The sequence below is a fragment of the Antennarius striatus genome, chromosome 14 (assembly GCF_040054535.1).
Source record: "Antennarius striatus isolate MH-2024 chromosome 14, ASM4005453v1, whole genome shotgun sequence".
In the NCBI taxonomy this organism is placed as follows: domain Eukaryota; kingdom Metazoa; phylum Chordata; class Actinopteri; order Lophiiformes; family Antennariidae; genus Antennarius; species Antennarius striatus.
In genome coordinates this window covers 9,481,660-9,495,291 of record NC_090789.1, presented here as the reverse complement: position 1 = coordinate 9,495,291, position 13,632 = coordinate 9,481,660, and the positions used below count along the sequence as shown (strand labels likewise).

The window sequence follows — 13,632 nt, the reverse complement described above, 5'->3', positions numbered from 1 at the left end:
TTGAGGTATGCTGGGGTTATTTTCCTTCTGGAATATCCAAGGTTCAGTTTCCTCACAGGCATAAGTGTTCTAGGATTCACAAAGCAATTGTAGACATTGAGCTATTATATATATATATATATATATATATATATATATATATATATGAGAGAGAGAGAGAGAGAGAGAGAATTCATCTTTCTCCAGACATACCACAGATCAATTGGCCCCACAAATTAGTTTTGAAGCCTCTGAGCTATGGGAGCTGACTTTCCTTGTGTTTCTGGGTCAACAGAGGTAAATAGTCTTTGAGTTTGGACATGGAGCCACGGTGTAAATTTAGGCCTGGAAAGAGTTTGTGTCTTTACATCTAAAGAAAGGCTCTGATGGTTGGCTCAGTTTTAATGTGAAATATGTAAATGTATGACTTTACAAGGTAATAACTTTGTTATACTTTATAGTATATATATTAAAATATGTTGAAATCAGCCTTTTCATAAACTTTAACACATTTCAATTCATATAGCAACACTGCTGATTGACAGGGGAAGTTACAGTGAGCTAAATAAAAGTAGTTGTACTGCCCATGTACACATAAGCAAGCTCTTAGTAATGGAGCACTAAATGTAGTTCTACCCCGAGACGGAGAACCATTCTCCTCGTGTGTGCATGAGGAATAATAAGGTAAACATTTGTCAAATCATTAATTTATTTTTGACTTATTCTTCATACACAGAGGCTTATGGGATACAGAAAAAACAAAGTGCTGAATCAAGGCTTCAAAAATCACCATAGTTGAACTTACAAAGTAAGTACTGTAATGTCAATTGCTACCATGACTGTGCCAACAGGGACCAGTGACTGATACAAGTCGAGCAAATGAAAAGGAAATGAGGCAGACCGCTCTCTACGGGTTCACTACTAACAAAAACATAATGGAGTAACCAGGGCAATAATGGTGATTTGTGATGAAGTCATCGGCACATATAAGTCGGGATGTCATGAAAAATTTACTTTAGCAAGTATATCCCAGTTTGTCTTATCTAATGCACCGTGTTTGTCTGAGGCTCTATATATTAAGTCATATGTATATACAGTAGGGATCATTTTCTTCAAGTACAGCCTACACCTTTACCCTAGTTATATACTATGCTTGACGTCTATCCTGAGTGCTGAAGACAGCAAGATGCTACTCATCATGAATCCATTTACAGTACTAGCTCCAGGGCTACAGTGTTGTGTTGTATGGCTTATGGGAAAATTTGGAGCACCTTGCTCGCAAAAAAGAAAAAAAAAATCAGTAAAATTAAGGTCACAATAGGCTACACACTGCCAGAAGTTTAATCGGTAGATCCTCTTAAGTCCACCCTCGCTCCTCCATCCCATCATCACCCACACCAGATTTTAGCAAGTGCCCTAGTGGCTGGATCGAGTGCAGGAGCATTCAGGTGTTTTCTCCTGAGAAAGCCGAGCATATACGTGCCAATTTTCAGCACGCAACCACCAGTAGAGCCCTGCTAGCTACAGCAACAGAACAGTCATTAGCTCACACTGAAACACAACTCTGTAGGAAAATATAGTATAAAACTTTTATCAGCTCTGACTTGTACAAATAAGCATACACAAAAAAATTAAGAATTGCCAAAAAAAAAAAAAAAGGTGACAGTGGCTAGTGTGATTAATGTTCAGTAAGTGTTTTATTTTGACTCTTTTTCATAATCATTTTATTAACAAAAATAGAAGCTTTGAGTTATCTTTGAAAAGCCAGCAAGCTTGGCCCTGGTTTAGGATGCAGGGCCAGACAAAAACTAGGATGAGTAGTAGACAGCTCTGGTTTTGGTTAGGAAGGGACTGTACAGTAAAGGTACTATATACATAACATCCAATGGATAGTCTACATACATCAAAAGGCTTCTATAGGCATTACATCAAATGAGAGAAAAAAAATACAAAAACATACAATAATAATGAAAAGGTACAGATTGAACTCAGTGGGCTTCATCAAAACCAAACAAAAATTGGCATTTTTGACATTGTTTAAAGGAAACTGAATTTAAACCATTGTTTAAGCTTGATCATTTGAAGCCACCATCCAACTTTTTGGCTGTTCTACATGGCACAACATTAAACAGAAGTAAAATATTGATAAGGATCTTTCGTAATGTTTTTGCAGTTGTTGACTGAAAATCAGATTAATCAACATATTTTCATCAAATAATGCTGCAAAATAGACCGTTACTGTTGGCATGGTGCTGCTGTTAAAACATAAGTGATGCAAGCAACAGAAAAAGAAAAAAAAAGGAATGACATAAAACCTGCAGGCACAGAAGTCTGGACTTAACCTGAGCTGGTCCAGGCAGCGCAGATCATAATGTACCCCTCCAGATGTAGCATTTCTGCATGGCTCAGTTCAGTCTCACTGCAGCCCCCTGCATTATTATCAGGCATCAAGCCAGAAACTTCCAACTGCAGATGCGGAAAGTAAGATTGAATAATGAAGGAAAGAGGATGAGATTATTTCTTACGAAAAAGAGAAGAATGGGAGATGGGAAAGGACAAAGCATAAAAAAAGGCTTAACATAATAATGACACGCATTGTATGTCAGGTGCAGGAAAATGTAGTGAGTTTGAAATTTGCAGGGGACCACAGAAAAACTTCAGGGGAGCCATCAAACTGACAGACATCACTATTGTGTAAGCACACCAAGCAAAGATCACAATCAAAGAGACCATGCAGTGTTTGAACAGCAAAGTTGCAGCACTTTTTCCAACTAAAAGGTGTTGCATTCACGACAAGCCTTCCAGCATCAAACAAAAGCTGTCAGAAGGGAGAAATAAAATTTATCTAACAAGCCTTTATTGAGTAACCGTGGACATATCTGTCCCCAAGATGCCCAATAAAATCACTCCCTAGCTTCCTGCCCTGACTGGCTCACAGCCTCAATCACTCTGAAGATAATGTGCAAAACACAAACGTAATAATTAAAAAATATATATAAGAAAAGAAATCCACCCGCATTATTCCAACGTGACCAATTCAAAGTGAACACTAGTGTCTTTCTCCTTCATTCAGTCCCATTCGGTTGTGTGAGTGAACGGTGAATGGTGAACGGTCGCCCCTGTTGCTCAGGACCGTTTGAGGAGTGCCAGCCTCTGCAGCAGCTGCAGCTGTCTGGCCTTCAGCTGCTTCCTCTCTTGAGTCTTCTGCCTCTCGCTGGCGTGCAGCTGCTGCAAGTACTCAGTGGCTCGTGTGAGGATTGCCACCTTCGGTGTCTTGGGGCAGTCTGCCAAGCCCGGGATCTCGTCCCGCAACGACAGGAAGCGCGAGCGCAGGTCGTTCCTTCGCTTGCGCTCCAAGAAGTTGTGCGCCTTGCGTTTGTCTGTATCCTCACAGTCGGAGGACTGGGGGCTGGAGAGATGGGAGAGGAAATGGCCCTTTGAGGCAAAGCTTTGGGGAGGGGAGCACGAGGAGGAGGAAGAGGAGGAGGGAGGTGATGAAGGTGACGTGGAGGAGGTAGGAGAGGAAGCGCTGAAGTTCGGGGATTCCGACCGAACTCCAGCCGCGGTCACGTGAGACCGCCTGCTGTCCAAATTCAGAGGGGCGTGGCCGGGCCGCGGCTGGTGGTAATGAGAGTTCTCCTGCGGTTGGGCGGAGGCCTCTTGCCGTACCCTCTTCCTCGGTGGCTCCGCTGACGGTGGGAGTGTGTCTGGGGAGGGCGCAGCGTAGTTGTGCTGCTGTTGGTGGATGGAGATGTGGAAACGCTTCATCCCGGGATCGAGGGTGTCAGCTCGCACGGTGATAGTCACCGGTTTACGAGTGTTGACCAGCCGACGAGGTTTACGGCGCTGCTTGTGTTCTACGGTCACCACATCAATCTCCTCTTCGTCTTCATCTTTTTCATCATCTGAAAGGAGAGGGCATGTTTTTAAATCATGTTCCAATTGAGCGTAAAAAGCGGATGTGACCTCACTTAACTTCACATAAATGCCGCAGTGAAATCAACACACCCTCGTGTAATCTGATGAACTCACACACACCTATACAAACAACAGCACACACACACAATTTGTTTGAATGAGCTAATTTTTTTTTTAAAACCCTTGTTTAGAATGGAGGCGGGGTATCAAACACAAGGAGTCTCAAGTCATATGACTGGACTCCTGAAATAAGTTGGAATTGCACCTCCATGTATTTGACAGCTCAGAAAGTAGTAATAAGAATACTGTAGCCGGAAAAATGTGTTTGAGGAGGACTGACTGCATATCATTCAGAAAAGTTTTAACTTTTAGTTTTTACAACAAACATACCGACAGAAATAGCCACATAATATTACAGTTTAAGCATAGATTTCTTCTGATTGCTCATTTTCCTCCTCGTCTATAACGTTACCCCCCCCTGAAAATTGCGTGAAACACAAGCTGAAACTCCTGTCAAAAGAATTCTGCGGGCCCAGCCGACCTCCTGAATGGCTAATCCTGATCTATTCACAGCCCAGGCTGGCTCCGACCAAATCCACCCACTGACACAATTGGCGCTGCAGCCTGTTGAGCAGAGGAATGCGCCAACAAGTCCCCTTTGTGACATTCCACAAACAGTTATGCATGGTCCGAGCTCCACATGATAGCCTCCATACCAAACTCAAATCATATGGTTTGAAAATGGAAAGAGCAGCTCTCAAAATCAGGGACATCTTGAATGGCGAGACATATTACAAAAAGACCCACCCACCCCTTCTGACATTGTGCATAAAGTTCCAATTATGAGAACTCCTGCTGAATTCATGTCAGATCGGAGCCGTGAAGAGGGAGAGGATATTGTTTTCATAAGTCAGACCAGGGAAACAGGGAGAGGGAGCAGCTGGTCTGCTGGAGAGGAGCCAAGGACCAGATGTTTTAATGGGCGTGTCTGCTCCTGGCAGAAGCATGAGTTGCATGCACCAAGGTAACGCAATGCAGTCATGTGCTATAGCCAGATAATGGCTAATGAAAGAAAAACATTAACTAAGTGACAAGGAAACGGCTCAGCTCAAATCAAACCAATATGAGGAAAAAAAAAAAGAAATTAGATCTGTCAAGGAACGACCTGTTGGAAATCTTTTTTTTTTTTTAGCAGATGGAGTGGAATTCTGGTCACTAAACTACTCACAAGGTGACACACACACACTGGGGGGTAAGAAACACAGAAATATGCTAAATTCTTTACATCATAGAGAAGCAAGAGGTCAGCTATCCCCTGTGGAGACACAACGCAGTGCTTCACATACCTGAGGAGTCGGTGTGAGACTCTGAACCGGAGGACACTTGTTTCTTGCATCCACCGGTGGATGGAAAGGTGAGCACAGCTGCCGGATCCACAAAGTCTGAAGCCAGTCCGCTGAGCGCCGACGTGTCCGTGGGGGTGGTCTGCGCTCTGGCCGGGGCCGGAGCGACCGATCCACCTGCAGCTTTGGCGGCGGCGCCCGTCCCGGGACAGGAGGAGCAGCGCTCCCCGACCACTCTCTCCAGCTGCTGCCCGGCCGAGAAGCCGCTCCACATGCAGTCCTGGATGATGATGGAGCTCAGGTTCCCGAAGGAGTCACTGGCCGTGGTGAGCTTGCATGGCAGGTCCTGCTGCTGCTGCTGCTCATCCTCCTGCCCCAAAAACTGAGACACCCACTCCAGTTTGTCCCCCAAAGACGGGCACAGCAGCCCGACCCTGCCGGACCCTTCCACCGCCCGGATAGGGGACATGGGCGGGGTTGGCACCAATTCAAATTTCTTCCATATGTCCTCGCTGGGCGCAGTGGACTTGAAGAAATCCTCGTCCGGGTCGTCGTAGAAATAATGTTGGTAGTGGTCGAGGTGGTCCATGTCCCAGTTTTCATAACGAGGCGCGGTGGAGCTGATGCCCGGCATGTGGGCTGCAGGCAGGGCGATGAATCACTCCCTGTTCCCTCCGTCTGTCGGAGATAGAGCAGCACAACTGAGTCTCATGTCCAAACCATCACGGTCCTGCCCTCTGGGATGAGGGCTGATTTGACATCTTTACATAATGCTGATAATTTAGCTTAATAATACAGTTTGTTGCAGCAGAATATAAACCAGCCATTCAGGAGAAAAAAAAACAGCCTGTGATGTGTAACAGATTAAGTACCTGTGTTGAACATCATGTGCCAATTACAGCGGAGTATAGGTGCCCATAATAAATGAACGATTTTTCAAGAGACGCACTTCAAGTAGACCCATTCTATATTTAAATTCCCCAGAAGTTGATTACTTGATGCTGAGAAGTTCCAAGTTTCGCAACAGTTTCCTTACATAACACTGTTTTAGTAGTATGCTGACAGCAGGGGTCAGACACCGAGGGCAGGGAAGGGGATTCTATTTTTGCTGACTGCTCGGTAGAAGACAGACTAAATTAGGATGAAAACGATTAATTGGATAGACAGGTACACGTCCCGCCCTTCCAAAAGAAACCAGGTCAGAGTGCGGAGTCGTGCGTTAAGTATCCGCTTCTCCTCGCTTCAACTACGTACTGATCATGTTCAGAGAAATCAGCTGCGTCTCCAAAGGCGTCCATCAGTTAATTACGCGGCAAGCGCGCAAGAAGCTGCAAAACCCGCAACTTTTAGAGGATCATACATGACCGCAAACCTCTAAATGTCTGATTTTGTAACATTAAAAAAAAAAAAAAAAAAAAAAAAGTATTATACCTGGTGTTGAATGTGACGTCTTCATAGATCCACCGTGCGTAATTGTATCCAAAACGGCACAGAAGACAAGTCGGATCACGCGTGAACTCCACGTCCTTTTCGGGTTGTAAACAGTCGCAGAGGTTACTGAGTCCGTCCGTTCCCACTCCCACCGCGCCAGAGGCTGGGTAAGCTTTGGCTGTGTGTGGACACTTCTCTTTGCCGACTGCTGCACTATATTTGATCCGAGGGAAGGAGTTGTCTAATATGCATAAAAGGCAGGTCATAGTAGGCAAGCCACGCCTCCCGGTTAAAGGTGCAGTACACTCAAAATGCGCACTCTGCAGAGGGACTGGATTACATGATGGCAATTATCTGCGTTTACAACAGATAATTGTGTATAAATAGTAAGCGCATGTGTCTTTGCTTTCTGATCTTTTTCCACCCTCAATGACAGTTCAACATTCTTCTGTCCCCCATGTTTCATCTTTGTAAAGTAACTCAGATTATTTTCAGGTCTGCATTCCAGATACGTGTGTCTTTTTTGCTCCTCCTCCTAGACAATAGACTAGATTAAGCTTTTATGACCATAGTTAAGAAATACTAACCACCCCTAAATATCATTTCGGGGGTTGCTGCAGAATATTTTTTTTCATATTCAGCTGCATGGGATATACTCACAGAATGGGCAGAAGAAAACTTGGGATGTACAAATAAGGGGAGGACATGTTTATTGTAATCATAGTACTTAAGAAAACAACTAATTATGAGCTGAATAACTATTGTCTGTGACAAACATGTGAGTTTTATATAGATATATGGCAACAGTATCTCTAGTCATCAATGAATCTCATTCCTTGGAATCAATATCAAGCTTACGATGTTCAGGCTTCCCTCTGAGGGAGTGAATATGGAATTAATGCTATGTCATGTGTGACATTCTCTAACTGTTGACTTCGGGATTCTTGCCACATGAAACCACCTCAATCTTACGTTTTTTAAAGCCATGACATTATACCCCTTATACACTTTGGCGTTCCCCCTCCTTCATGCTGGCGAAGCAGACAACATAAAATCCTTGTCTATCCACCTCATCTTCACCCCCACTTACCCCTTTCTACCAAATCTCATCCTCTGCCACTCATCTTCTATTCTTCTCTCCTCTGTTTTACTCTTGCCTTCTTTTCTCCCAGCCACCCCCTCCTACACTTTTATCCTCAGTCACCCTGATCAAAAAGATCTTGACTCCAGATGAAACAGGGAGATTTTGGAGGATTATATCCTCTATTTCCCAGGAGAGAGCCCTCAAAGACACATAACTCACCGACTGGAGAAACAGAACCTTTCAATTTCACTGACTGTATCACATTCGCTCTCTCACCTCGTCCTGTTCTTGATCCCTCTTTCTCTTTTTCTCGCTTTTATCTTGTCACTGTCTGTCTTCTACCTTGTTACATACTTTGAGATGGCTAATCTGCCTTCTTGCTTTGAATAAATCATTAAAAGTGAATGGAAAAAAAACCCAAGCTCTATAAAATAAAAAGAAATCTCTTTTAACAGCAGATAAAATAGATTAAGTGCAGTTGACCACACTTCCTCAGCTCCTTAACCTTTAAAGTGCACAAAAATATACTTTTTCTTGTTAAAAGCATTATTGATGCGCGAGCGACTCTGGAAATGTTATTTCCATGCAGATTCTTACATGGATGGTTTGTGGCGAGGCTTAGAGGGAAATTGTCAATATACAGTAATTCTCCAATGGATTAGTGAGCATTGTTAGCATAAAAATAGTGGGCGGTATAACTTGTGTAGTTCTGCAAACCAATGAAAAAAATATTAAAAAAATATTATGCATATCCACAATATACAAAAATAATGTACAAACATGCATGAAGGTCTCATAAGACTGATATCATCACTGGTGATGTAATAATTAAGTGGAATCTGCTCCTGAGATGTAGAAGCCTAGTGTTGATGAATACCATACGTATTAATATTAAAAAACTGTAGGTGTGTTAAAACTTCAAGATCCAATGTGTGAAATTTAAGATTTTTTGGAAGAAATACAGTATAATATTCATAATTATGTTTTAGTGAGTATATTATCAGCTTAATTAAGAATCAATGTGTTTACACTACCTTAAGTGAGCCTATCATAGCTACATACAGTAGTGATAAAGCAAAGCTTTATCCATACAGCACCTTATAAAACACACAGCATTGAATTTATATTCATGTATCTGAAAAAAACTTAAATAAATAAGCACACAATGAGTTGATGGATGCACGAATAGAATGCAAATGCTGTTTTGTTGATATATCATCATGGTTTAATGTATCATGCTGGCATTCTATTCAAAGACGCACTAGAATGACAATGTTGGTTTGTTGTGTGAATAAACAAATGCAAGGTTGAGAAGGGACTTCTTCGTGAAGCTACTGCCTGATCTCTATGACAAAGTGCACCAGAGTGGACAAACAAGATGCAGGGTGAAGGTGAGACGCTATAGGTTCTTTGTGGCCTGGACCAAGAGAGTGATGGGAGGGGAATAAAGTCGGTTGCCATTTTTAACCTAACTGCTTGATGCCTCTTAAACCCTCGTGCCGGTCCTTTGAAGTGACAACATATAAAAATGAAAGCCTCAACAAACCACATTAAGATGGAAGAGTCAAAACAAGGTCACTGCACCCAGTCAAGAAACAGTCTGGGACGAAAGAGACTATCTCTTCCTGTTTATATTATTTATGTCAGCTGAGAGGAGCAGCTGTTGGCTGAAGTTGCTGTACAGACATGTGAGTGATATTGAACTACTTCTGTGAACCTTAGTGCTGTCTGGAAAAAACACAATCCTACCTTTAATTTGAACCTCACAACTGTTGCGAAATAGACAAAAAAGAATGCAGTTTATAAAAACACAGGTTCTTATAATATTGCAAATCCATTGTTTGCTGTTTTGTCAAGTCTTTAAATTCACAGATCATAAATAATTTTTTTGAAATAAAGTGTATGAATATATTGCAAACCATTATTCTGAAGAACTGTAGCTATAATAAAACTGAGCTCAGTATCCTGTTTGTACCTGAGTCGCAATTCATAAACCTCTCCATCGTGTTTCACATTATCTCATGGAAATTGTAAAAGGGCCTCAGTTTCTATAGTAAAATCTGAATATTTTTCCCAAAACTACAACCTGTCACTTATAAGAGCTACAATCTTCCATCCAGGTCATGTGCATAGAATTATTTTTTACCATTGCACACAACTTGGTGGACTTGATTAGTAGAGGAGGTTATTTCACCCAAAGTGTTGCTTGACTGTTTCTTTGTCCAATAGATGAAAAAGTCGCCAACAGGTTTTGATGATGATTTTTCTTTGGGGTTTTACTGTTCAGAGGAAATGTTAGACTTTGAGGAAGATCCAGAGATGAAGACAGACTCTGAATCACTTTTTCTCTGTCATCATTATTGTAACGTAGAGCCACTGACTGGAAAAATAATCAACCAATCAAAAGCAAACAAACGAACAAACAAAACAGGTATACACAATTCTTGGATCCATCCATCCATCCATCATCCATCCATCCATCCATCCATCCATCCATCCATCCATCCATCCATCTTCAACCACTTAGCGGGGGAAACAGTCTCAGGAGGGATGCCAATACTTCCCTCTCCCCAGACACCTCTTCCAGGTCCTCAGGGATCTCGGTTATGACCCAAAGCTCATGACCATCGGTTAGAGTAGGAACGTAGATTGGCCGGTATATCGAGAGCTTTGTCTTGCAACTCAGCTCCTTCTTCACCAATACAGACCTATACAACAACTGCATAACTCCGGAAGCTGCATCGATCTGTCTGTCAATCTCACGTTCCATCTTTCCCTCACTCGTGAACAAGACCCCAAGATACTCCTTCACTTGGGGCAAAGACCCTCTACCAGCCATGAAGATGATACACCACCCTTTTCCTGTCGTGAACCATGGCCTCAGATTTAGAGGTGCTGATCCCCATCCCACTTGCATCTCACTCAGCTGCAAACTGTCCTAGTACATGCTGAAGGTCCAGGTTTGATGAGGCTGCGCCTAGAAATTCTTTCCATAAAGATTGTGAATAGAACCGGTGATAGAAGGCGGCCCTGCCGGAGTCCAACATGCACCTGGAACAGGTCTGATTTACTGCCAGAAATGCGAGCCAAGCTCTGGCTTTGGTCATACAGGGACCGGACAGCCCTCAGCAAAGGGCCCGTACTCCCATAAGATACCACGAGGGACATGATCGAATGCCTTCTCCAGATCCACGAACCACATGTGGACTGGTTGGTCAAACTCCCTTGAACCCTCCAGCACTCGATGCAGAGTGTAGAGCTGGTCCAGTGTGCCATGACAGGGACTAAAACCCCATTGTGTCTCCTGAATCCACGGTTTGACTATCAGTCTAATCCTCCTCTCCAGTACCCTGGAGTAGACTGTCCCCAGGTGGCTGAGGAGTGTGATAACCCTATAGTTGGAACACACCTTCCAGTCCCCCATTTTGAAAGTAGGGACCACCGCCCCGGTCTGCCAATCCAAAGGTACAGTCCCCGACTGCCATGCGTTGTTACAGAGACGTGTCAACCACGACAGTCCCTGCACAGCCAGAGACTTGAGGTACTCAGGCAAACCTCATCCACCCCCGGTGCTTTGCCACCAAGGAGTTTGGCAAGTACCTCGGTGACTTCAGCTTGGGTGATGGACGAGTCCACCTCTGAGACCTCAGCCTCTGCTTCCTCTGTCTAAGACATGGCAGCGGGATTGAGGAGATCCTTGAAGTATTCTTTCCACCACCCAACAATAATATTCTTGGATCCCTTTTGCACAAATTGGTCATTATCTGGAGCTCAGAGATATAATGACATATTGATCAGGAAGTTATGTGATATTGTTGAATTCAGTATGAGACAGATCTGGTTAAAGAAATATCATCATCATGGCAACAGCATATTGTGTTCAATGCCCGGGGTACAACGATGCAACTAATGAGAAAAGCGTTGGTGGAGGTATGAGCACTTGTGACCATTAGACTACATTAGATGAAATGAGGCATTAATGATCTGCATGAAACAGCATCATCAGCGTGTAGCGTATATACAGGACTTAATAGCTGAGTATACACACATCTAAAATGAGGTGTGTCATGTCCTTCAGATTGAAAAGACAGGGAGCAGAAACATGCACCCTAACTGCAGATTCTTTGTTCACACCAGTCGGCTGAATGGAGTTGAATAAAGAAGAACGTGTTGCGGAACAGGTGTGTGTTAATGTTGATGTAGTGAGACAGAATGGTTGTAGGGTGCAAAGAGTGGATGGAATAAGGGGGAGGATGGATAGCTGGTGTGTAAGTGGAGAAAAGAGGTGACATGAATCAACCCCCACCTCTCTCTGGGTCACCCTTCATTTCAGCGTTCCAGCTGCCCCGACTCCACCTGACTGTTGAATTTAACACATGTAGGTGGGGATTTTAAATTGGTGCTTCTGGTAAATGATTTTGTCATGTCTTACGGAATGGGATCCAAAAAGACAAGTCAGCCACTGTCATCACTCCATTGTGGCTGCATGGATAGATCAGTGTTTAAACCGCATCAAGTAACTGAGTAACAGAGCAAACATTAAAATGAAACTGGGTTCAAACCTTTAAGATCTGGTCTGATCTGTCTGTCTGTCTGTCTGTCTGTCTGTCTGTCTGTCTGTCTGTCTGTCTGTCTGTCTGTCTGTCTGTCTGTCTGTCTGTCTGTCTGTCTGTCTGTCTGTCTGTCTGTCTGTCTGTCTGTCTGTCTGTCTGTCTGTCTGTCTGTCTGTCTGTCTGTCTGTCTGTCTGTCTGTCTGTCCATCTCTGTGACATCTGCAGAGGTAATGATAGCACGATAAAATGAGTGTAATGTTCGAATAAAGTGTTCAGGTGTACAATATATGTGTTAGCACCAGGAGGTTCATTATTTATAGAACATGAACAGAAGATTACCACTATGTTGGGGAGGTAGTGAAATCTTCCATCTTTTATGCTCACTGTTATGTTGTAGGTCACAACTCTTAACAGAGTTGAACACACCCACCGAGGTGGCTTCGGGGGGAATGGGTCGCGAGAGCATGGTTCCTGTTTGAAAGAAGCTGCTCAGTGCCATGTATCCATAATTATCATCATTGTATAACCATATGTGTGTAGTAACAAGCACCATGTGTAATCGCCACGTGTAATGAGAAATTGATTTTATCAAACAGCAGCACCTATAATGTGTAGTGGTTATAGACAACATGAAACTGGAAAGAAATCCATTCATCTTGATGAATACAATTTAACACCAAGAGTGACGGAGCCTCACGGTCATCACACAAAACATGCCACAATTTCTTGGCATGTAAACTTTAGGAATTGCATTTCTGTACAACTGTATCAGTACGTAGAACAGCATGCGCCAAATACACACACACACACACACACACACACACACACACACACACACACACACACACACACACACACACACACACACACACACACACACACACACACACACGACTGACAGACTTCTGTCATTCATTGGCTCCTCTTCGTTCTTCAGGGACTCTTATTGCGTTCTGGACTTGAATCAATTTTGGAGGCACAGACTGTTGGTACGGACTGTACCCCGGAGAGAGAGAGACAGACAGAGAGAGATAGTGTGGGGGAGAGAGAGAGAGAGGGGTGTGTGTGTCAGAAAGCAAGCGAATAACAAGTGTCTGCAGAAGGTGAGAAGCACGGCGAAATGGAGGACAAAGATGCTGTGCAAAATGAATTAGCAGAAGGTGTAGAGACTATAAAGGCAAATGGGGAAGTGAGAGGAATAGGCATTAGATACTCAGGCAGTGAAAAAGAAGAGGATGAGATAGAGGGAGTAGTGGAAAAGAAAGGGCATAAAAGGGAGGTGAAGAAGCAACAGTTCACAGGAACAGACTTGAACAAAAGGATG

The 13,632-nt window shown here is 43.3% G+C and overlaps 1 protein-coding gene across 1 annotated transcript; it reads right to left on the bottom strand.

The window, feature by feature from the left end:
• Positions 1-691: 691 nt before the first annotated feature.
• myclb (MYCL proto-oncogene, bHLH transcription factor b) lies at positions 692-6,975 on the bottom strand. The gene is made up of 3 exons (XM_068333613.1): positions 6,672-6,975; positions 5,244-5,918; positions 692-3,884 (listed from the first exon to the last, which is right to left on the bottom strand). Exons 2-3 carry the CDS (start codon positions 5,872-5,874, stop codon positions 3,106-3,108), a joined length of 1,410 nt encoding a protein of 469 aa, XP_068189714.1. The 5' UTR covers positions 5,875-5,918; positions 6,672-6,975; the 3' UTR covers positions 692-3,105.
• Between the last annotated feature and the right edge of the window lie 6,657 nt (positions 6,976-13,632).